This window comes from Zosterops lateralis (genome assembly GCF_965231275.1).
Source record: "Zosterops lateralis genome assembly, chromosome: 4".
Classification (NCBI taxonomy): Eukaryota; Metazoa; Chordata; class Aves; order Passeriformes; family Zosteropidae; genus Zosterops; species Zosterops lateralis.
The window spans coordinates 18,588,727-18,615,305 of record NC_139765.1 but is presented as its reverse complement, the minus strand read 5'-3'; the positions used below and the strand labels follow the sequence as shown (position 1 = coordinate 18,615,305).

At 36.3% G+C, this 26,579-nt stretch overlaps 1 protein-coding gene across 1 annotated transcript in view; it reads left to right on the top strand.

Annotated features, from left to right (window-relative positions):
* Positions 1 to 2,936: 2,936 nt before the first annotated feature.
* The window catches only part of IGF1 (insulin like growth factor 1), a gene marked incomplete at its 3' end in the record, with an annotated part of 45,321 nt that continues 21,678 nt past the window's right edge, over positions 2,937 to 26,579 (top strand). The window contains exons 1-2 of the mRNA XM_083860701.1: positions 2,937 to 3,056; positions 7,258 to 7,414. Coding sequence (XP_083716827.1) covers positions 2,994 to 3,056; positions 7,258 to 7,414 — 220 coding nt within the window. The 5' untranslated portion in view covers positions 2,937 to 2,993. The remainder of the gene's footprint in view (positions 3,057 to 7,257; positions 7,415 to 26,579) is intronic.

The following is a 26,579-nucleotide window of genomic DNA, read 5'->3' as shown; positions in this document are numbered from 1 at the left end:
TGTATTTTCTATCTTCTATAAAACAGACTTACCTCTGGAAAAACTGACACATGAGGTCCATAACATTAGAGCATGTTAGTAAAATCATTAAAGTACAAAAGATGAGGATCAGGACACATAAATTCCTAAATATCTGATTCCATCTCTCACACATTTCATGTGCCTGTGTGGCTACTATAATACTGAAGTTTACACTTAAGAAGCCAAACAAGAATATATATGCTATTGCCTTTTCAGGTAGAATAGCTGCACACATTGCATTTAGCAAACTTTTCTGATCTGTATATCTCTTGTAAATACTTTGAAAACTACCAAAAACTCTGTAGTTTACAGGTGCATTTTATTTAAGGGAATGTAAACAACTGCATAATTATGTGGTCATACAGTACTTTATTCTAAGTGGTTTAAAAAGTTATTACATTTAACAAGGGAAAAATGAACCAATTTCCAATAGTTAACTTAATGCTATACTGGCTAGAATATTAACACTAGTATAGAAGCTATATTTTAGGAAACTAGACATCCCCAGATCAGTATGACCTAAGGGATTTTTAATTTTCTGTTAAAAAAAAATTAATAACTTCTTAGTGAAGAAAAGCACTGCACTGAGACTAAAAATGCCTAATGGAACCCTTTTTTTTACTCTCTTCTGTTTTCCTGCCTTTTCACAATCGCACTTTAAAACAAGATCCAAAAGAAAGAACTAAAGTGCAACAGAACCTTAGGCTGGCCAGGTGCATTGAGGAAAGTCATTAAGAATGGCTCTGCAGAAAGAACCAGAATTAGCAGGTGTTTAGAGACACTATGATTCTCTGATTACCCTGGCAGCCCAAAGCTGAATCTTCTACTGCATGCTGCTCTCATGACCAAGAGAGGCCTGGTGAAACCTAGGAGAAAGCAAGCAATGAGGAATGAGAAGAGCATTTGGAGCCTGGGCAGCAGGAAGGTTATGAAGGAGTATATTCCTTCTCTTATTTCAGAAGAAAAAGGCAAAAGTGTGTGCGCCCATCTGTAGTACTGTAAAGGGAAAAGGAAAAAAAATTATTATCAGAGCTTTCTAATTTGTCTTCCCACATTCTTCTCTAAGCCTTGTGGAATAAGTGATACATGTCCTACATGTTGCAGCAGGCTTTATCAAGGTGTGTGCAGAATGGTGCCACCATTCAGAGGCCTCAGAAATGCAGAGGGGAGAATAAAACAGACCAGAACGCTAAAATACAGCACCTGTGGTACGAATGTGTATCAGAATACTTGAAATACTAATATTATCTGAACTAAGCAAACTTACCTTAAGGTGCCCTGTGCTTCTACCATTATGGTACATTAGAAGGAATCCCTTCCAAAGATTAATCAGCTTAGCTAACCAAACACTGTTTAAAATGCCACTGCACAGAGGTATTCATAGATGATACAAATAACTAAATGTGTCCTTTCTGCCTGTGGCAAGCACCCTACAGTTCAAGATGGATCTGAAAACTGAGAACAGATCTGGGCCAACATGATCTCAATTGTTATTTTCAATAATATAGTACAGCTAGCACCTCAGCATGCAACTCTCACTTAGTGGAAGTGGACAGGGACAAAATGAAACGTTCTGAAACAGCTTTTATGGAAATCATACACTGCTTGTGATGTGTTTGGCCTCTGGAGCTGCAGCCTTGTTTAATCCCCTATGTTTAAATGCCATCTTCCAAACCCAAAGGGCAACAAGTATAAACTGCATCTATAAAACAACATCACAACTTTATCCTCAATAGCTAAGTATTGAAATGCAACCATACATTATAAATAGAAAAACAGCTGGCCTGGAGCACATTGCAAGCCACTAACACAGTTGAGGGATTTGAATGACATCATAACCCATGAGAGCATGTTGCTGGCCAGCTGGTGTTATTTATAATATACTCATAATTGAGGAAAAATAAAAAGGCAGAAGTTAGGTATTGCAGAACTAATAAAGTTGAATTCTCTCTTTCCCAGTGTCATTTAAATTGTTATCAAAAGAAATTTGAAGATTACTACTAAAAGAGGGGAGGGCAATCACTTTATAATTACAACAGCAGATTTAAGATAAATGGCATGGAAGCCCCCCAAACTGGGCTACTTGTGTTACTATATTCATAGTACTGTAAGTTCTAGGAAATTACATGATTTTTTCTGTGTGGTTGTTGAAAGATCACAAAGCTATTTTGTCCTATTTACAAGTAGTTCTCAACTAGGGTTAATCTCAGAGAGAGTTGGAGGTTTTAATTGGTACTCAGCATATAGGCTTGCCAAGTTTAATAACGTAAAGACACATTAAGGAAAAAGTAGATAACTGCCTGCCTGCCTTTCCATACTATATAAATAAAATATCTATGCTGCTATGCATAAATAAAATGTATATATATATATATATATATATACACAAAGGTATGCATATATATATATATACAATCATTGCCCATGCATATTTAAGTTTTTATATATTTGAAATGCAGACACGCACACATAAATACAAATGCACACACAGCTACCTGGAAGTTAACCAGAACCATTTTCTTATTTTTCATGGCAGCACAAGCTCTTTTTGTCTGCTAACCCCTCAGTCACTAATTCACATTACTTTAAAGGGAAAAAAAAAATATGCTTCTGTGCTCCAGTTTTAAAATGCAAAGGTATGATGTTATTTGTCACCATGCCCAAAAAAGTCCTTACTCGGTAACTTTGCCAGAAGAGGGAGAGAGAGAGAGGCAAATGCTCCCCCAGCTGTTTCCTGTCTACAGTGTCTGTGTAATGTAGATAAATGTGAGGATTTTCTCTAAATCCCTCTTCTGTTTGCTAAATCTCACTGTCACTGCTAAAATCAGAGCAGATAGAGCCTGCGCAATGGAATAAAGTCCTCAATATTGAAATGTGACATTGCTCTCAACATCTCACATCTCTCTGGATTTCTTTTTTCTCATCATTACTGCTAACAAATTCATTTCCAGACTTTGCACTTTCAAGAAGCAATGGAAAAAATCAACAGTCTTTCAACACAATTAGTTAAGTGCTGCTTGTGTGATTTCTTGAAGGTAAATCTTTATTACTATTTCAAATAATTTCTTAGCTTTATTTTGCTGTGTATTGTCTGCTGCTGGCTTGAGGAGTATTGTGCACTTTTCAATTACATTGTTTTAGAACTGGTAATTATTTATAAATTGCTGAACATGCAATTTTATGTGATCTGGAAAATGGCTGTATGTAATAGTTGCAATTACATACATAACTATGAGGGAAAACTATTGCAAATACATGTCTTAAATTTCACTTCTATTCAGAGAACTTTGTTATATTTCAGTTATGTCATTATTAAAAGGTCCACTTACATCATTGTCTATATTGTTAATGAATGCTTCTGAATACAAGAACTTTTAGCTGTTTTTTGCAGGTGTAGGGTTTTATAGAAAAAAAAGGTATTATTCACATGTTAAGTTTCTGCAGATTTATTATACACAATTATAGAGAAAATGTTCATGCTTTCACAAGGAAACTTTTAAGGGATGTTGTCACTGCAGCAATTTTCTGGCAACATCGTGGCATTTACTTGGTTCTTGCTTTCATAAATTAAAAGTAAATGAGAAGTTCAGTTTGTTTTCTACATTAGAAACCAGCTGCGACTCTTGCTGACCTTGCATATTTGTACAGCTTAAGCAATTGTACATAAAGAAAATGGAAATTCCCTTACATGTTCATCTCCAGGTTTTCCCTTCTAGAGAGGGTTTTTCAGGAAAGTTTGAATGTGAAGTTTGATGTTATGACCCTAAAATTTCTGCACAATAATATAAATTGTCTTAAAGTAAATTTGACTTCAGTAGGTGCTTTGACCTCTGTTTCTGTCAATTGGCTCCAGTCCAACTTTCCATTATCAGCATATTTATATCCTTCAAGAACTCTTTTCCCCCTTAATATTTTGCAAAGACTTTTATGTAGCTGAAAGAATAATGTTAGTTTAATTGTTTAGGACCTAATTATTTTTTAGTTGGTCTTACACTTAAAACACACTTATCTCATTCCTTAATGACCTAATTACAAGTCTATAATTGCAAGGGATGGAATCATTCCCTTAATGTATAAATGGGCATCCTTTCCAATATACTTGAGAGATGAAGGGTTTGGTTTTTTTAAGTATTGAGCAAGGCACTAAAAGACATAAAAGTAATGTGCTAGTTCCTCAGCTGCAGATCCTGCCAAGCTTCCTTGGAATCAATGGAACATATTGATTTAGGTTAGCATGTAGCCCAGATTCTCTGCTCAAAGTTAGCAGTATTTAAACCTTGATGTACTCTAGAGTATATATGCTTTATTTATATAACGATTACTAGTGAATACTGATATTTCATAATAATTGCAAATTTCTACTATGGCTTAATAATCAGGCCAAACCCCTCTGGAATAAAATGTAATTTTCAATATATAACTCTTGATTTCTTGCTGTAGCATATACTTTCTAAAAAAATATTGCCTCCTTCAAGACATTTATAATTCTTGCAGATGTTTCTACATGTTACTAAAATGACCAAGCATGTGAAGGATTCTTATGCACAACTTAGTGATAGTTTATTAAATGAAGGGGACTTACATAGAAGAATTACGAAGTAAATGAGATGTAGAGTGTTCAAATATGGCATTCCTTTGTGGTGCTACTTTTCTGGAGCTACTAAAAGAGGAATGTAGCAAAAGCTGGCTATTTTACTGAAAAAAGAGGAAATTCCAGCTGTAAAAATATGGTCAGTCATTCTATGCAACTAAAAGAAGTGCTTAACCAGGCTCATCTTGAACCTGCATTCAATTTCCTAATGTAATTAGATGCTTCAATAAACCCCACCCACAAGCCAATGCGTTTTAAGCTCACAACTTTCTAGTTAAATTGGGGATAATGTAAGTACTCTGCTTGATTGTAGAGAACCTGAAGCAATTTTGGATTACAACTTTGTATTTTCTTAAGAATATTCCCCTTAGATATAAAGGAGTACTTTGATTTTATCACAAACATATTGGATCAATGAATGCTGTGTTTCATTAAAATAATGAAGTAAAGTTAAAGTTTTAAACTATGTTTTGGAATTTACCTTGATGAAAAAGTATTTAATTTAACAAATAACTGATTGAATCCTAGACACATTTGAGCCTTTTTTTTTTTTTCTGCAAAGTTTTCACTTGTTTGAAAGTTCTTGACTGTTGTTAATTTTGGAGATAAAGTTAGAAATTCTCTGTGCAGCCTTTTTTGGCATCCACTAAAGTAAAAACAGTAGATAATCTGTTTTTTTGTAGTTCAGTGCTGATATTTATCTGAAAATGCAAGCCAGCTGAGAAGTCTTGAAAAATAAAAAATTGTTGAATGTCTAAAATTTATGTTTATTTCTGGACCACGTGTTATACAAGAACAAATTGTTAAATACATAATGTTCTTGTATTTGTAATGTCTTTCAGCTTTCTGAGGCAGTGTGCTAAACAGCTTTCTGCTTTACCTCCTCAGAACTGGGAACCATCTTAAACTGCAGGTGAATCACATTTATCTTATAAATTCAAAAACATGGCACAAGAAGAAAGAAATTGTTATTAAGATAAGGAATCATTACAGGAAATAATACCTCAGGTTATCATCATTCATTTATAATCTGATTTTTTTTTCATCTGCCACTGAAGTTTTGCCCATGCTTTTGAGCTCGTTGGGGTTTGCATGGCAAAGTTGGCTAAAGACATTTGTGAGTGGGAAAATAATTTTTCTTTTTTTATGATACATCATGGGATTTAAATCATTCATTATTTTCACGGTGGAAATAAGGGACTCATCCAGCAAGGCACTAAGATCTCTTGCCAAGAAAACAAGGATTGTTAAAAATTATTGACTAAAAAGGCTCAATACCCCATTGGATCAGATCCCAATTGATTAGAAAATAGATAACTTCATCTTTTTTCAAAAGTTCGGTGAAGAAATATTAAAGATTAAACAGTCCCTGAAACACTGAAAGAAACTTTAGGGAAGATTAATCGTTTTACTTCAATTACTTTGCACTAAACTGCTAACACAAAGCAGTTTTAAGCCAAGTTTAACTGTATGTGGAAGACAGATTTGTAACTTCTTACCTGACTGCAATGTTAATGTTAACCTCTAAAGAGAATGAAATTAAATGCAGATTTACACCTTTCAGAACTATAATTTTTGGCAAGTGATCTAAAGTTCAGAATGTGCATTAAGCACATTACTTGGTGTCCTGCTACTATACGTATATATCTTTTCCTGGTATTAAAAGAAAAAGCTATCTTCTTTGCATGTTGGGCAAAAAATTAAGTGAATATAAAAGGATACAGAAAGAAGCAGATAAATGGATTGGTGCAATTTTACACCCATGGAGGACTGACCTTTCTTCAAAGTAAAGGAAAAATATAGTTTGTAACCAATGGTAAATGAGAAAATAATTATCACCTCTGTGTAAATCTCATAGCCACAGCTGCCTAAGAGGGTACAATGAAGGTCAATGAAGTATAGCTCCTTGCAATAAGTAAAAATACAAATCTTTAATGGATTAAAACTCACGCTCCTGTTAACCTGTCAAATATTTCCATGATGTTTACCTGCTAGTAACAGGGGACTGTAAGACTCACTGAATGTGGTCCTCTGCTACAGAAGATCCCACATCAACTCCTGTAATTTTGGCAAGTTGAACCTTTTTGGTTTGTCCTGGTATTCCTTTCTAAAGTGGCTGGAGAACTGTGGAGTACTAATAATGAGCTATTTTTCTATTGGGCCAAATTTTCTTACAGCAAGTTTAGAGCCATTTATTCTTGTGACAATGTTGGGTTTAGTTTAAATAGCTCTTCTCCATTATATGCCACCCCTATTTCCCACAGTACATTGGCAGGCACCTGTCATATTCCCTCTTAGCTTTTCTGGTCCGAGACAAACCTATTCAAGGTTGTTTTCCTTATTCCTATTATTTCTGGCTTCCTTTTGCCTGTCTATTCCACTCTTCCATATTTTGCTTTCCAAAAGCAAATATATGTCATAGTTATTACAGGATTCCCTAAGTAGATGTGATTATATTCAACAGAATAAATGATCAGTTTCCAAAATACATGGATTAGAACATGTAGGCAGTTGCAAAATTATGGTGAGACATTTCCTGATACCATGTTTATTGTCCAAGAAATCACAGTACATATTCATTCTCATTCACAAGGGTGCAGGAGTAATTTGGGGAAATTCTGACACAGCTTTTGCTTCCTTGGCAGGTAAAGATGCACACTGTGTCCTACACGCATTTCTTCTACCTTGGCCTGTGTTTGCTTACCTTAACCAGTTCTGTTGCTGCTGGCCCAGAAACACTCTGTGGTGCTGAGCTGGTTGATGCTCTTCAGTTCGTGTGTGGAGACAGAGGCTTTTACTTCAGTAAGTCCACCCTTTCTTTCATTTAACTGCTGAACACTTTCATGTACTCCACCAGAGTCTGCAACTGCTGTGAATGAGCTTAGCTATGATCATCCAGGCTGCCAAATAGGACTGGTATCTTATAGCTGGAAGATGCTGAAGCCTTCAGTTACCATGAAGCCTCAGTAAAGAATAAAGTTGTGCCTGTATTCAACTTCTGAGTTTCTGACAAACTTTCATTTTCAGACTTTTATTGTTTTTCACCACTTTCCAGCTGTTGCTCTTCCACCTGCTGTATTACTGCTTTCCACTGACTTGTCACTGAAGAGCACATACTAAACGCAACACACTCATGAGGCAGAGCTACACGTACCTGTTATGTCAGACTACAATAAACACTTAAAGTACACACTGTATCATATTAAAAGCACACTAAGCTTCAACATCTGGTTTGAAAAAAAAAAAAAGAAGAGCTGGAAGGCAGCAAGTAGAAAGTTACTACATCCAGGTATCCACATCTTTTATCATTTAAATAATGATGGAGGAAAACTCATGCATGATGAGATCATAAAGACTAACACTAGAAGAGGCAACAGATGAAATTAGCTCTGCAATAGTGAGGATCAATAAATACTCAACTATTATGTAATAGAAATCTATTTCTGATTTTCAGCTATTTGCCACTTAACAAAATTAATGAAACTTTTAGCTATGAATATATTCATTCTAAATACATTCATTAATACATTTTTTTCAAAACATGAAGGAATTGGTGGTCCTATGGCCTCTGAAGCTAGGATTTAACAACATGCTTTTAATAGCAATATGTGCTTTTCTGACATTCTTGATATTCCTTCATGACTGAGGTTTCTTGTCTTTTAACCATTTTTTGGTTTTCGGATCATGCCCACCCTAGTGCCATTTATTTCTATTCATGGAGTAATTTCTTTCAATGTTTTCACCTTGCTTCCTTGCTTGCAATAAAAACAGAAATTCAGACTCTTGCACTTCTAAATTAAAGAAAATCCTAATTTCCTCAACATATAAAATTGCAGAGATTTTCAATAACTTCTTGGCACACTTTATTAAAATTCATTTTGGAAACCTTAGTTTTATGTATGCAAAGTATTCACTATTCACAAAAGAACTCTTTTTTTTCTTTATTTAACACCTCAACACTTGTTAATAAGCACCGACTTCAGGGTGCTGTTTAGCTTAGTATGCTGGTGTTAAACACAGTATTAAAATTACTGGAATCTCTCATACTGGAATTTACATTATTCTATGAGCTTGTCAGGTGTTTATTTATACACAAAAGTCTGTTGCATTTATTAGCAGCGGAGTTAGAGATTATCTGAGTGTCCTACAAATGTTTTGTTGCTGGAATGCATGTAAAGACTGTCACCTCCCACTCTTGTTTTCACACTAAAAAACCATGAGACAGTATATCCTTAGAACAGCAGAGCAATTGTTCTTTTACTGTGTCTATATCTCAGGTGTTTCTCTCCCAGCAAAATGTTTGCTGCTGTTTCAGAGACCTCTTCTGCTTGTTTTCCATAAGAACAGCTGTTACTACACAGCTATCAGACCTACTGTTAGGTGTATTTTGTGATCCTCAAGGTAAGAGGTCATGTGAAATGCTAATCATTGGCAGTAACACTCTTTGGTTTCAATCTCAATAATTCTAAGGTTTCACAATCAGTTTCAAATCTCTACCCTAAGCTAGGTCATCTTTAATTTAAAATATTAGGATGGGCTTCCAAAGTTTTGAAGGAGATCATTACCTTTGCAATCTTGACCTTTATCTGCTGTCAGTTTAGACTTTCTCTCTAATCTTTGTTGTTTTCTGATATTCTGAGTTTTCACTTGAAATAATGTAACACCATCATAAACGTCGACCTTGTTTTATATGGAAAACTATTGAAGGTTTTACTTATAAGTGACCATCCTGTTTTAGGAAAGTCTTGCGCAGTTGTAATCAATAATCTGCAGCTGCATCATTCAACAGGAATGTTTTGAAGTTGATATGTATGCGGCCTCTTGGATGCCATGTAATGTGTGTGCTCTACCTGGCTACTTCTTGCTCATGAGAAAGAAATTTAATCTGTTTTAACCTTCTCCCTCTTATTTGTTAGAGTTCAATCTAAAATACAAAACTAGAGAAAAGTAAGCCCAGTAACACTGGTAAAACAAATTGAGATCCTCGTATCAAATGTACTACAGAATGCAGCATACTCTTAAAGATTAAAAATGTTGCTTAAAGGTTAAAAATGTTGCTTGATTTCTTAGGACTTTTTAAGAATGCCATATCATTTGCAGAGGTAAAAAGAAATTTTACCCAATGAAAGTTTTCTTTTGTTCTAAATAATATGTCAATAAAAGTAGTATTTTAAGCCTTCTATTCTCACACTCTTGTTCCCTTAAATAAAGTTTAATCAATGGTAGAATTTGCCTTTAAATTGCACAGGAAATAGCTGTGAGGAAAATTTTTTTCTTCCATCATTCTGCATTTCACTAGAGACTCCAAATATAAAGAATACCTTTTGGCTGAGCTGGAATTCCTGGTTCAGAGTCAAGGTCAAAGCTTCTGACTACTCCTTGGGAGTTGTGGGTGGAAGTGAAGATAGAAATAATTATATTACTTTCTGTTGAAATTCTGTACTTCCCAACCACAAGGATATATTTATGGCTAGGACTGGAGGACAAAAAATTTTCTTATGTAGCCTACTCTGCCCAACTTTCTAACTATAAAAGGAAACTCTACAGCTTCTGAGGAGATGCCTCAGCTGCTTACCACACACGAAGAGAGGTACAGACTTCAAGAGAAAGTCAAATGCAGTTTCTACCACTCTCTTTTGTCTTGAGACAGACTGACAAGGAGCATTTTTCAAATTTTTTTAGGGGAAAACACAGCACAAATCCCCAAGCTGAGCATCTACTTTTTTCCTTGTTCACATTTAGCTCCAATCAGCACTGGCTATTCTTCAGACACCTTTTTGTCTTCTGTGATTTACCAGAGAAAAGCTGATTGTTGCCACTTTTTATCTAGGGACATCTCTCTAGGAGAACTTCTGCCCCTCAAGTTCCTGTGTGTTAGGCCTTGTTAGGAGAAGGTGACAGAGGACCTTGCCACAGCTACAAAAGTGGCTACAATTAAATGCAGCTTTTCTCAATGTTTCTCCAATCTCAAAACCTCTGGATCCAACAGTCATGAAGCCAAGTGGGATGGCTTCAACATTCATTTAAAATTTAATGTCCAGAAAGGTCTATCATGGTATGCTTATTACAAAATAACACTGAGAACAGAGAATGATGGGAAAACTTAAAGGAGAAATTACAGGAAAATTACAAAAGTGAAAGCCTAAGAGGGAGAAAATTTTCCTTGGAATAGCCTAGTCTTATCAGAGGAATTTACTCTGTAGATTGGTCAAACAAAAACAAACAAACAAGATTATTTCTTCATAAATGTTGAATTCGCTGAACAATCATTCATTCTTGCTCATGCTGTTTTCTGAGGGCTATTACTACCATGAGAAGCTACTACCAGTAGCTTGCTCTAAGGAGAAAATGATATATTCTTTTTTATCTCGTTTCTTCTCCTTTGAACAGATACCTTTTCCTTTTACAATAAATACATAGCAGTCTTGCTAAATACACAAGTGCCAATAAAGAAACAGATTTCTTAATTCCTTAGAAATTTTCAGTCTTCTAATTTCTAAAGTCCAAGTTAGATGGTAACACTTAGTTGAAACTATGACAATCATCTTCATTAATTAAAACTCCACCCTTTTTTTCTGCTAAAAAAATTGCTTTAGTCTTGTGGTGAGTCTTCCGAACCATCACTTGCATAAAAAAGAAGAGCTTAATTGAGATACCTGAGACACTGGAGTTCCTCTGATATTCTTCAGAGAATGGAGAATGACCTAGCACATGCTTCCATGTGTAAAGCAGTGAATCCCATAAAAGATGGGTTTTTCTGGCATCCAGCTTAATGTTCCGTGTGTCAACTGCTTTGTGGAGAATTACTGAAGATTTTTACTACATCTTTTGTCCACTGAGACAATCAAAATTGTGTGTTGCCCCAGCTGTGCACAATGTAAGACTATTAGTTTATAATCATCAGAAAATCAGGATAAGCCCTTGAACATAATTTTAGGTAATGAGAGCTGTCATGAGATGTCATTGCTTTGTAGAACTAAGGTATATGTAGAGAAATTGCAGCCTTAGCAAAGAGGAAACAAGCAGCAGAGCAGTAGGCAATTACATTTTGCTTCTCCCGTTTCCCTCCATTTAGGAGCTTCTTGTTTACTTCAGGAAGTCTGCTTTTAAGATGTTATTAAAGTTTCTAGGCCTGTCAGCATAATTACAAGAGATGGCATGGCACTTATTTCTTTAAGTACTCCATACCTGTACGAGCTATGAGTCATTAGCTCCTCTCTACATCCCTGATTGAAAGAAATGTTAATGTTAGAAGCCCAGCAGAGGCACGCTGAAAAGCTGCCATGGACACACACAGACACTAGTGGCACTGACAGTCTTACAAATCTTTGCAAACAAATGCTGGTCACCTTGGCTGTGTTCACACAGCAAGATGTAAGAGTGTTTTTAAGTTCCTTGGTCTGGCTACATGTCCCATTCATGTCCAAATACTGTACCTGTGGAAGATTTGAGTACATTCCTCTATCTATTCCTAAGTTCCTCACTTCTTACAAGAAAGCTAACTTGGAAAGGAGTTCAGACGTGCTTTAGCCACATCTGCAGGGTCAGTGCTCAGGGAAGCAGAACTATAGGCACAGCTACTGATATATCTGTATAAGAAAGAAAACAGCTCCGATTTCTGAAATTATATCACTGCATAGTCAAACAGCTGACACAAGTTTGAAGTGTGCTTTGTTGCCACTGCTAGTAAAGAACACTGAGGAAGTTCTCTGAAAATAAGCCAGTCTTTTAAAGAATTTTCTCATATTTTATCACATTAATTAAGGGTAAGAAGTTGTTCATAAAGGCTAACCTTGGTCCAGTGAGGTTAATCTTCTCAAGTTACCTCTTCAATAATGGAGAGAGAGGTTCTGTCTTCTTTTTCCATGGATTGCAGAGTAAGTCTAGGAGGATTTAGCCTCTGATATACACCAAATTTAGTCCCTGCAAACAGGTCTCCTCTACAGCTAGTTTCTCAGGTCACCAAGGATTTTATAATTTTCCAAGCTTTTTAGAGGGACAGCAGTAGTCATGATAATTTTAATGAAGTGACTGGGAACAAATGGTTGATCAAAATATCAAGAAGAAACATCTCTGCAAAAAGTGCCTACTATCAAAACCAAGTAAGTACATTTTCTTCAGAAGTTCAATTATATATGTCCTTATTAGCTGGTAGATATTAGAGATGCTTTTTGTGATGTTCACCTTCTTTTTATGCACTAGACCAAGCTTCAAATTTGGTCTCAAATACAGAAAGCTGTTACTTGACATTTGATTTCATAACTGATATATGTATATTTAGTACATTGTTTAGTCTCATGTTGGATAAAGTCACTCAAAGAAGCTCTTGGCAAGATCAACATTAATTCTCAGCATAGCTGCCCCTCTTACTTTTCCGCTGAATCTTAAATACCAAGAAAAACCCTTCCCTGATTTCAACTCTGGCATATGCTCTAAGCAATCAGCCAAAAACTTTGCGTATGAACCTCTCTGTCTGTTCTGGTATCAATAAAGTGTTTGTGATTCTTAATCAACAGCAGCAGGAGTCACAAAGCAAATCATTCAGTTTGGGAAACCACATGCTCTGTTAATGAAAACCTTTTGCATTTTCTACCTGTGCATGAAGGGCATTCTATACACAGTGCGCATTCAAAGGCAGAAATTCACAAGAGCCAAAACTCTAGGGCTTATTCAGCAGTTTAGCTTTTTGGCATGTTTCAAACCCTTTCACATCACTGAAAGTCAGAGACTTAAAGCCACCTCAGAGCTTTGTTAAAAAAGGATGGATATGGACTTTTTTATTGAAGCATATCCTAATGTCAATATTTCCCTGTGACAAAAGCTTAATTGTTCAAAAATATGACAACAAATGCAAGGGATAACCAACAGTTAAGTAATTCCTCCATCTCAAAATCAAGACAAAAGAAATACCACAAATGTATACTTATTGAAGAAATTATGTTAAATTTATCTCTGGTAATAACCATAGGAACTTCAATGCCAAGAGGAAGGAAAAGAGATTAATTCCTACTTTCTATGTGGTGCATTTCGTGCAAAACCATCACAAAAGATAAAGCCCAAATACTGGGTCTAACTTTCAAGTAATGCCAGGTATATTTCATGCTTGCATCAGTAAATGAGGTTCTGAGAACAAAAATTCTAACACATCTATAGTCTTTGGAGACATTATTCCATATAATGACCAGTGGGTGAATCCAGCTTGTGGAAAGTTACTTAAAATCCTACAAAAATCCAGCCCTGGTCTGAGATATTTGCTGCATTTCCTGATTGAATCCCGTACGCAGAGAAATTTTATGTTTTGAATGTCCTTACTTTTACTAGGCAGAGCATAATGTGCTTGCTTACGTCATGCTTAATCCTTTGCTAGTGAAAACTGGAATAACTTCCTTTTATCAAAGAAAGTTTCTAGGGCTCATTTATCTCTTGCCTTTTTTTTTTCCCTTGAGTCTACAGCATATTTAAATATTTCCGATCTTATTTTTAAATTCAGCTGTGATCCCAGTCTTCCTATTTATGTAATATATCTCTAAAATAAGAGGATGCTTCCAGACAGCAGGCCCTTCTGCTTCCTTATGTGCCCATAAAAGTGTGGAAGTAGGGAAAGGGTGTCCTGTTAAAGCAGTGTATACTGAAGGTTTCTTTTAACTCAGCTGCATCAAAATGACTGGATATGAACTTCTACTCTTATAATGAAGGTTTTACAGCTTCTTTTTCTAAGTCATCATAGATTACTTCAGATTACATGAAAACTAATAAAGATATCTATTTTGGGGTAACATAGGAGGTTTAAATTGAATACACTTCTTACCTTGAAACTTCTGTGGACAAACAATAATATTGTTGCAATATTTCATTTCTACATCCCCCAAATTCCTGAATTATTAGTCAACAGGTCTTCCATTAAAAAAATCTTCGTTTTTTCTACGTATTTCAAGTTTTATGTTTCTTTCCATTAAAGTTTCCAGCCTTTCACAGACATATTTAGTTTGGCAGGAAGAATCTGGTGACTCATAGACTGTAGAAATTTGAGAGCAAGCTACTGAAAATGTATCTAATTTCTTCTTGTGTAATTTGGGAGAAGCTACTGATAGTACGTCTAATTTTCCTAGTTTAATCAAATGTATTATTGGCAAATACATGTCCTGAATAAAAACCATGTTTATTTCTGAAATACATAGCTAAGATCAAGTGCAAAAACACCATATATATTTGCTTTTAGAACACTTCTGGGATTTTTTCTTAATTGTGTCTGGCATCTTACTCTAAATCAATGGGCACTGAATGAAAAACAGAGGCACTAGTTGAAACAATTTGCATCACAATTCTACTTATATTTTGGAACTCAGTAATATAAAAGCATTCCTTATGATTTTTTTGGTGGGGCTTTTTTGGGTTTTTTTCATTCTCTTCAAGAGAAGATAAAGGCGTATGAATAAGTGATGTTATTATACCTCCATGATTTATATAGACAAGGATAGATATATTAAAAAAAATCTCATTTGTATTTTATTATTGACTATACTGTTCCTTTCCTGTCTTTTCAGACAAAAGACTTGTAAATTCAGGCCTTTCTAGACATACATAATTTTAATTTGTCCCCATACAGAATGAACTTGCTGAATGATTAACACTGAACAGAGTGTGACCTGAAATAAGGAGATGCCTGTTCAGATTCAGTGCATCTACTTTTAGGCACTTAAATGAGGATTCTGAGTTAGGAGTCTACTCAAGCTCATTCTGGAGTCAGTGAAAGGACTAAAAATTTTCAAGGCTCTCATTAAGTTATGAATTTTCCCTAGGACATACTTTTCCTTCTCCACTAAATCAAGCAAGGAAGCTGTAGCAATTGTATTCTTATGCTCATTAAGTCAGTTAGGTAAGGACCCTCCATTAGGAGCCTAAATTTTGGTGGAATGAATATGTTTAAAACCACACAATGAACTTCCATGTAGAGGTAAGGATGCACTCATACAGACCCCATTTTAGATCAAAGCAAATCCAAGCTTATTTCAGCTGCTATGGTATAATACAGTTAAGCAAAGACACAGAAAAATGCCTTATGCGGGTAACACCAGTTAGAGCTGCTCCTCCAGCTCTTAAAAACTCCCAGGCTTTAGTCTAAGTGTGAATCTTGTTGGAGAAAGCACTCCAGTTGGACACAGTGAAAGTGCAAGGCAAAAGCTTATCTATCTTTTCTTTCTTGATATAATATGAAGGATGTACCCTTATATGTTATAGCAAGTAAAACTCCTTTATGTTTTATTCTTGCAAAATAAGATGCACTTTTCATGCATAAGTAATGAAGCAGGTTTTTTAAACTGCTATTCACACAAGACCACTTCTATTCCCATGAATATTTATTTCCCAGCCGTTTTTTAAGGAATTGCCACAATGATAATGTTTATAACCTACAGAGACAGCTAAATATCAGATGTCATTAAAGAAGGATTTTCTCTGTTAGTGGGCTGTGCCTTCTATCATGGTATTGTCATGGAGAAAGAACACAGAATGATGCTCAGGTACAGTTTTGAGATACTTTCAGTCAATGAAACATTCAAAGTCAGGTTGAATGGAGCTCTGAGAAACCTGATCTAGTTGAAGATGTTCTTGCTAATTGCAGGGGGTTGGATTGTGATCTTTAACAGTCTCTTCCAACCCAAACAATTCTATCAGTTGGAATATTTAAAATATAGCTACTGCTTACCCAATGAGCTCACTTAGAAAAGCAGTTATGTGACTGAGAAAAGAATCCCACCTGAGGCTGTAAGCCATTCAGTAAGTTGAAACAATACCACAAAGCATCTCTACCTTCCTCACTCCAGCACCCCTCTTCATCAAAGGCAATATAGAAAAGCAGAGAACCACTTCAAAGAACCACATTCACATTTCATGATCTTCTCTAAAGTGATCCCTTTGCAGGGAATAGTAATCACAGTAGTTAAAATTTCCAAACCATCTATGAGGATAGAAACTGTTCTTTATGTTGTTCAGACATTGTTATCCTTTTTCAGTAAATGTACTGTTTTGAAGCAAAGTAAAAACAAGCACTAAAACCAAGAAAGAATTATTTTTACTTCCTATGAATAAATACGTATATGACTTAGCTTATTTCAAGGTGCTCTTAGTATTGTGCATTTCTACCCCATTTTCCTCAAGCCAAACCAGCTGGGTTGGCTTGAGGAAAATGGGGTAGAAATGAGGCTCTCACTTCACATTTGCTTCTGCATTTAAAGGGTATTCTCATATAAGACATGAAAATTATTTCATATGCTTAAGGAGTTCCACCACTATTTCAGGAATTACATACACAAGATCTAATATAGATATTACAAGATACAAACATTTTAATAAGTGGAATGGTCAAGAAAATGTGTTCTTAAAAAAAAAAAAAAAAAAAGGAAGATATTTTGTAGAATTTCACCCTTGTCTTTTTTTTGCAAAAAAATGGAATGAAATTCTACAACTGCAGCTACAATGGCATTAAGTCAACTCCCCTAATTTTTCCCTCCTAGTCATTCCATTTTAGTTTTTGAGAGCAGTAGGACTTGATGCAATAAAGTGCAACTATTTCCTGTTATCACTAAGATGAAGATTAATAAAATGAGCAGAATTTGTAAGTGGTGATATTCTTACTGTCTGCTGTTCTTTTCAAATAGAAGTTTATACTCTGATATGAAACAGATGAAATTCAGATCTGTGAAAAAAAGAGCAAACCTTTTTTAATAAATAAGGCTTTCCCTGCCCCCATCAAGAATCAAACAATCTGCAACAGATTTTGAATGCAAAATTATTACATTTGAATTATGAAATGGGTGGAAGTGCTTTGTTTATTTTTCTTTTTTTTTTAGGATGTAATATTTTAAGGTGTATTTCTACTTTTTTCATGTGGCAAAGTTAAGGAAAATTTGATATGTACTATAATAAAGCAACAAAGCCAACACCAGAGAAAATAGTAACGTTAATAATCCAGGCTGGCCCTGCCAAGAAGTTCCTTCATAATCCTAAATTATGAGCCCATGGATACTCACTCAAAGTTATCTGTTAACTTCATATGGCTTTATCTCAGTTAGCTGAGGATAGTGGGAGTTAGTTTGAGGAAATCTATTTCATAAGTTCTCTGTGCTATGCTCACTAAAGAAAACACTGATCATCAATTTTCCGAGGTCTTTCGGCCATAAGTGTCATTACAACACAAATATTTTCCCTTGACTAGATTCTCATTGCTTTCTTACTAGTCACCTATTTTTCCTAAGAACAACTCACTGAACTTCTGATATTGTTATTTCAATGTATAAATATAGCAAATAAAGTGTCTTTTTAACAATCATTAGATACTACTTGCTCCTGATTTGAAAAGGGTACAAGCACATCAAAAAACTCCTAATTTTTAACATTATCCAGACCAACCTGAAAGGTTTGTAGTGTAATTTTAAAGATCTACCATTCAAGTTCTTCATAGACTCATAGAATGTGCTGAGTTGCTGATCCATCAGGATCATGGAATCCAACTCCAGGCCCTGTAGAGGACACTCCAAGAGTCACATCATGTGCCTGAGAGCACTGCCCAAATACTACTTGAACTCTGTCAGGCTTGCTCCTGTGACCACTTCTCTTGAGAGCCTGTTTTAATGCACAACCACCCTCTGGGTGAAGAACCTTTTCCAAATATCCCACATAAACCCCCCCTTAACTCAGCTTCATGTGGTTTCCTCAAGTCCTGTCACTGTCACCACAGAGAAGAGATCAGTGCCTGTCCCTCCTCTTCCCCTCACAAGGACATTGTAGGCCGCAATGAGGTTTCCCCTCAGTCTCCTCTTCTCCAGGCTGAACAGACCAAGTGCTCTCAGCCACTTTTCATACAGTTTCCCCTTAAGGCCCTTCCCCATCCCCATGGCCTCCTCTGAACACTCTCTAACAGCTTAATACCTGTTTTATATTCTGCCACCCAGCACTGGAGGTGAGGCTGCCCCAGTGCAGAGCAGGACAACCTCCTCTCTTTCCTAAGCGATGCTGTGCCTGATGTCCCCCAGGACATGGGTGGCTCTCTGGCTGCCAGGGCACTGCTGATTCATATTCAATATGACATTGACCAGGACCCCCAGGTCCCTTTCTGCTCTACAGCCTCTTGTTCCCCAGTCCATTCACACGACCAGGGTTGCCCCATCCCAGGTACAGAGTCCAGCACTTACCCTTGTTAAACTTCATGTAGCTGGTGATTGGCAATCTCTCTAATTTGTCAAAGTTTGTACATAATTGTTTGCTAAAGTGCTTAAATTAGTCTCAATTTTTGCCAGGTAGATGGCTACATGTAAAAGATTGAAAACTACCTTTTGAGAAGTGTTACTGTATTTTCAAAAATCAGCATGAGCCTCATGAATAGCCAGTGAGACCTTTGAAGCTCCTAAAGGCATATGAGTCAAGTTTTTAGGCACTGAAGAGGCAGATGGACACTCAAGAGATTTTTTCCAAAGCAGCCATTTATCTAATATCTGCTAAAATCAATGATAGATGAACCTAGGCAGGTTTTTTGCTTTGTTGCGTGGTTTTTTTGTTGTTTTTTTTTTTTTTTTTTTTTTTTTTTTAATCCTTCTAGGTATATACCTGAGTTTTTAGTTGCCTCAGCATCTTTGGAAATACAAGTCAGGGTCCTTAGCTACTTGTCTAAATTTTGCTTATGGACCTTATCGACTACTTGTGAAAAAGCTATCACTATTAAAAGCTCTTCAAAATAAGAATTGGCATAATGACTTGGCTTCCTCTCTGACGTTAAACACACTAATACACTTAGTATGAAATCTTCTTACTTCTAGCATAAATATCTGAGGCATCAGATGAAAGCTAGTAATTTCCCAAGCAGGCTAAAAATAATGATGGCTGAATTTGAATAAATATTCTAAGAGGTATTCTGGAACAGACAGTGGTTAATAAGTGCTGCAAATACTACCTTTCTACTAACCTCATTTGCAAGATGCCGAAGACTAAACATGCACCCCAAACAATACTGTATGAAAACCAAACATGAGAAAAAATTATAATCACTGCAGAAAGTTGGAGGCAATGCCTATCTTATCATTTCCTTTGCCTTCTAACCAGGAAAATTGAATTTAAATTCTACAAAATTCTTTGGGATGTCTTATTTAGGAATCTCATACTTGTGGCTTAGACCTTGTCTCCCCTGTAATGTGACTATGTGACAGGGCCTAAATTGACTGCAATAATTCAAAGTACATTGTAATATAAGGAATAAGTATTATTAAAAACTATTATTTTGTATAACAACAAATACAGGAATATATAAATTAAGCTCGCTCATTGCATGCTGCAACATAAACAGAAGAGTTTAATGGAAGAACCAGTAACTGATGCATCATTAGGAATTCCTTAAAACAATGGAATATTAGCCTTAATTTTGGTCACAGGCCTATGAATTTTACATTATGATACATAGCCCATCGCTAAATGATTAAAGCCTTTAACAAAAAAATTGTATCCATAGTTACACAGAATACACACTTCTTGGGAGAAGGAAAAGAATCAGTGTCTTCAACACATAATGCGTGGTCTCATGCCTTATTGACTTCCAAGATCAAAACACTGCAGACAATAGGAAATAATATTTTCCTCATAAAGTCCTCTAAAGTGCTTATCATAGAAATATGTGATTGCAGCCTTCAGACAGATACATTATACGCTACAATATCCCAGGAAATCATCTATTCCTCTGAACATTTGTTAGGTTTTTTTGCCCTAGTGATTGCATATCCAATGGGAGATGGCAAGAACTTCTATTTCCTAAATGATTTTTATATTTCTGCTAGAATTTTGCATGTTCAAAGTGGAATACAAATGTCAATGAATTTAACACAGCCATAGAGTGAAGTAATACTTTCCTTTTATACAGGGAACAATGAAAGATAAAGACAAAACCAATGCTGCAAGTGTGGCCCTTCCTCAAAAGCAGCTTCAGCATATACCCTATCCTACCTGAACTAACAAAGCACTTTTGCCAAAAAAGCTGGGAAAAAAGCGACATGATCCTCCTCTGTTTTTGTTCAAATCCAAACACCTTTCCAAAAGCTCATTAGCTTCTTTCTACTTTCATTGGAGTGACAGAAATTGCTTCATTCTGGTGAGCTGTAGAAGTTCCAGAGCACCTCCAATGCAGGACAGCAGCCAAGCCCTACCAAGAACAAGATTTGCTGCCAAGTGATTGTTGATAAATAGAAGTCAATGGAAATAATATTTTAAGTTTTAAATTATTGAAATCTCTTGGTCAAGAGATCTAATTTTAGATGAACAGGTTAAAAGCAATGAAGAGAGAACATAAAATAATTAAATTTTCTTTTCAGCTAATGAAGAACCCCATGAAAGGTGGTACAGAAAACCCCTAAATCTGTTCACTAAAAGTTCATCAAGTTCTTTAGTTGTGTTAACACTTATCAGAGTTCACAGAACCACAGAACTGTAAGGGTTGGATGGGACCTCTAGAAATGATGTAGTCCAAGCCCCCTGCCAAGGCAAGGTCACCTACATAAGGTGACACAGGAACAAGTCCAGATATGTTTGGAATGTCTCCAAAGAGGGAGATTCCACGACCTCCCTGGGCAGACTGTTCCAGTTCTCTGCCAGCCTCAATAGAAAAAAGTTCTTCCTCACATTGAGGTGAAACTTCTTGTGTTTCAGTTTGTGGCCTTTGCTCCTCATCCTGTCGCTGGGCACCACTGAAAAGAGTCTGGCACCTTCTTGGCACCCACATCTGAGGTATTCATAAGCATTAATGAGATCCCCTCTCAGTTTTCTCTAGAATAAACAGACTCAGTTCCCAAAGTGTCTCAAGAGAGCTGCTCCAGACTCTGCATCATCTTTGTCACCCTCCACTCCACCCTCTCCAGCAGCTCCTCCTCTCATTTGTGCTGAGGAGCCCAGAACTGGACACAGCACTCCAGATGTGCCTCACCACGGCCAAGTAGAGCGGGAAGATCTGCTCCCTCAACCTGCTAGCTACACTCTTCCCAACGTACCCCAGGATACTCTTGGCCCTTCTGGCTGCAAGGGCAAACTGCCAGCTCAGAGTTTCCTTCTAAACATTCAGCAATTTCTTGTCTTCCATACTGACATGAATTAGGCTTATCCACACGGGTAGTCAGTTGAAAGTACCAACTAGATGAGCATCCATTCAAGTGATTTTATGATGTGAATGTTTAGCAGAGACCACCAGTGCATTTCTCCACAATCACCATAAAAATTCAGTGTTTTTCACACACCAAACCTTGTTTGCAATGAACAGTAATCTACTAAATAAAAAGCCACTTGGTATGTCACCTAGTTTCCTTCCTCCTTTTTCCATTCTGCATCACTATATTGTACACAAGACTTGGAAACCCAGTGGTTTTGAACAACCTAAACAGATAAATATGTTGTGTGTTTTTTTTTTTTTTTTTTTGTTTGTTTGTTTGTTTGTTTTTGTTTTTGTTTTTGGTTTTTTTGTTTTGTTTTTGTTTTTGTTTTTGTTTTTGTTTGTCAAGTCTGTCTTAACTGGCCTCAATTTGTTTGGGGTTTTTTTCCCAGACAAATGAATTGATAATCTACCATCGTCAAAATGCCAGTATAGAGTGATATCTTGCAAAAAATTTCATTTTTGTGTTTCCCTATAGTCTCAGGAGATGGAGAGATGGCTTGGAAAACTAAAACTTAGTTTATACCAAAAGTAGATTTTTTTTCTTGCTGGAACAACTAGAATCACAGAAAACTGAAGCATGCAGCTGAAATCTGAAAGTCCCATCATTTCTTATTTTGAATCTGTACTAAAAATCCACTTTCCTTTGAACCGCCACTACCTCTAAAGTTTGTATTATATCCTCATACTAAGTTAAAAGTACAGTCCTAACACTATCTTAAAGGTCTGCTTCAAATTCTTTCTAGACACATTCAAGCTATAGTAATTTAGCTGATGGCTGCTTGATTTCAGTGCAACCAGTGAGAAAGCAAACAATCCAATGACCCCAAGTTCACTGAGTTTGCTGGAAAATGAAAACAAGGGTTTTGGAAGGCCAGTGCTTGAACACATAAAGAAATATATTGAATACTTCAAAAGATATAAAATTCTTAGAACTGTTGGACAGGCTTCTGTGTGTGAACTTTCCTGTCCAAGTGGCATTGCTAAATACCATGGCACCAATCAAAGAGCTGACATCATATTGTTGTGTAAGTCATAATCATAGCAATGTCACTTCTTAAAACACATTATATGTGCATTCAGCTGCTTAAAATCTCAGCTGTGTGAGCTGTTAAAGTACAGTTCAGGAGATTTATTTTGAAATATGAGCTCTTTGTATTTTTTTATAAAGGAAAGAGAAAATATAAAGCTTGTTAAGGTAATGTTAACACTGGAAGTCTGGATTCAGACAACAGACACAGTAAGAACATGTTTCATCACCAATCTAATTCACAATGATATAGTCTATTAAGAGAGCTAATCGTGGTCATTTTAATGGACAACAATACACTTGGGCTTTTACATTAAAAATGGACCAAAATGCACCAAAATGTATGCAGTCAATAGAAAGAAAAAAAAAAAAAAAGCCTCAAGCACATCTGAATGGCTGAATAAATGGTGCAGGTATCAGCCTGAGTGAAATTAATACAGGTTTGACCTAACAACAAGCAACGGAGAATAACATGTAGCAGAAATTGGCAATGTAATCCTGCTCTCCTTTATTTCAACCTTAAGTGCCCTTCCAGAGAATCATTAGCCTATTCCTGCTCTCACTCAAACAACAGAAATTGCCTCGTTCCCGTTAGCTGCAGAAATTACAGAGTAGCTGCTCTGCAGGGCAACAGCAAAGCCCTGACCAAGAATAGTCCCTGTTGCCAAGTGGCTGGTGATAAACAGAGCTCAGCATTGCTGGGTAGTAGTAAAGGGAATGACACCTTTTGCCTCTGGTGACATGTGGTGCGGAGTAGCTGGTGTTATCTATTATCTGTCCTTTTAGAATGTCAGCATGTTGGAGCTATAAGCCAGAGGAGCTAATGTCAGTCTGATTTTGCCTTTCTGTGATCACAGTCAGCAGCAGTGGTGTAATGTAGCCTTTGCCCTCCCGATAATCCATCAAGAAGAACATTAGCACTGTCTTTATGATGTATAAAAATATGAAATAAAAGCTCACTGTGCCCCTTAGGCTGCCCTGTATTCAGTGAGATTTGAACCTACGCTTTCAGAAGATAAGAGATGATATGTTCCATGCAATATCATCATCTGGGGTAGACAGCTTCTTTGGCAAAAATAAAAATACTGAATTTCTCTGGTAACCAGACCACCATCTTGCCCTTCAACACCAGGCAATTATAAATGCTACTTAAAGTGCACAAGAACTTCTGGACACAGATCACTTACAGAATTAAACCCATTGTCACTTGATTGATATGCTGCATAAGATGATCTTGTTGCTAGCCAATTTCTCACATGTATAGACAATTTAATTATAAATTTTGCAACCATAAAAAAGAAATTATGAGATGCTGAAATGTAAGAATCCAGTAGTATGCAATTATGACTAGAACAGTCCTAATCTGTGCATTCCAAGAATCCAGAAATTAGACTTTCTGATATGAGAAGCCCATCTCTGACCTTCTATATTTCAGAGAAGAGACAAAGTATTTCTTTAGATAGAAAATAGATAAAGAGTAAGCAGATGGGAGGGCTAGGACTATTTCTGGCTATGGGACTAACTGGTTTATATAACCTTGAACCAACTAATTTTATCTGTATTTGTCTTACTTTCACCATGTGTGAAAATGAGGCAATTATGTTTATTCACCTTTTAAAACTGCTTTTGAAATCCCTTGAGTCAGATAACAATTCAGGTCCAACAAAATACTACTTTTTAGAACCTCATCCACATATAACCCAAATACTGCAAGTGTTAAGGTTTTAAGCAAAGTGTCACACTAGAGCACTGATGATAAATTATAGGTAATAGTCTATCAAACTTAGGAAGACAGTTCGGTAAATACAAAAAAAAGATCCGTTTACATAAGGGATACAAATTGGCTACTACTTTCAGTCTAGAAGTTAATATATGCCATATTACTGCAGAGAATCCTGTAAACCAGTTTTAAACAACGTTATAACAGTTTACATAAAACTTAATGGCAAGTTAAGTAGATCACCCCAGCAGGCGCTCTGCTTACTGCAGGAATATGGCACAGAGTTCATAGGTTACTTGAGACTCATTCTCCCAGCCAAACGAGTCAAACAATAACACTTTTAGGCACTGAAACACTTTTCCTCACTTTTCAGCAGAAGTAGATGTGGGGCTGACTGCACAATGAACAAAAAGGATATTTTGAAAAGAGAATGACAGCAAATACAGCAAATAAGCCTAGTTTGCAGTTTATCTGTAATCATCCTTGTCATTCACCTTGATGCTAACTTTCTAATATTACCCTCCTCATGTGAAGATCAGTGCAAAACTTCAATAACTTGAAGGAAGCTCATTTTTTCACGTTTGCATCAGATTTTTCTTCTAAACAAATTGGTGCAGTGTTTCAATTTCATTTTACTTTAGGGTGTAATTCTGAGTCATCATCATTTAATTCTCTCCAAGCCTCCAGCTCGTGTTTTCTGTTTTTCTTCCTGGATGTGTCATAACAACTAAATTGTACCACCCCAGTAAAATGGTGAAGCCTAGCACACATCTGCCAGCAGCAAAATACTGTGCTCTCACTCTAATTCCCCACATTCTACTTTTCACACTTCCTTTGCATCCTCTCAGTAGAGCGGTAAAGCCTAGTAAGCAATTTCTTTTATATTCCACAACATTCTGCCAATAAATCAAAAGAACTACCTCAGAGAAGAGCACACTTGCCTTGCATGCTCTTTTCCTAGCCCCATTTCTATCAATATTCCCATGAGGTTAATTTTCTGAACTCAGTGACTTCCCTGTGGTTAGGACATCTGTCAGTTCTGGGTCAATACTGTGCTGATGAGCTGTGAAGGCATTATTTTTCAGAATTGCTAAGTAATTTTGACTTGGAAAAAATCACTTGAGGATAATTTTACTCTTTCAAATATAATAGGAATTCTGGTCAAAAGTTTCCAGCATTCTTAATGTAGAAACAATAGGAAAAAAAAAGCCTTCATCTGAGCTTTGAGATATTCATCATGAATTTAAAGGAGCCAATACTCCAGTAAATTTCTTTTAAAAACATTCATTATACAACATGATTGCATCAAGGAGAAAAAAAAAGTGAGAATTAGCAATAAGAGAAAGGTGTTACAGAAAAGGTGGAAAAACTTCATCTAGAATGACGTGAAAATGATGAATCAGAAGAAAATATAATTTAAGACAGAGGAGCCTTTAAAAGTTGCTAACAAAGTTCTGTGTTTGGCAGCTACCTTACCTGAACTAGGACTTTGACTCCTTTGAGGGTGAATCGTGTTTGAACCAGGTTTCAAGGACAGTTCTCCTCTCACAAACACGCAGCACATGCAACCTTGTCACATTTTTCTTACCAGATCTGGATTGGGCAGTGACTGCCCCGTGTAGTAGCCATTGCATGTTAGTGGACAGATACATAAATATCAATATTGAAGTCCTGGTTATTGCAGACTGTGAAGAACTTCAGAAACACCCACACCAACCCATCTGACCACAAAGCAGCCAGCCTTGTTTAACTTCAATACCAGTAGATTCCAAGAAAAATGTCTTTAAAAGAAACCTCACGTCAATGTTCAGATGGGGAAATGTCAATATCACACAGCAGTTTCACCTATGGCAGCAGTAACAAATGATAGCAGCCATGCTAAATAGTAGGAAAATTGCTAGATGACAACTCCTTGACATTATCATGAGGGGAATATAACAACAAAAACATCTGAACCAAAGTAATCTCCAGGGCAGTTGGAACTAGATGATCTTTAAGGTCCCTTCCAACCCAAACCATTATTCCTTTTTGCCTCTTCCCC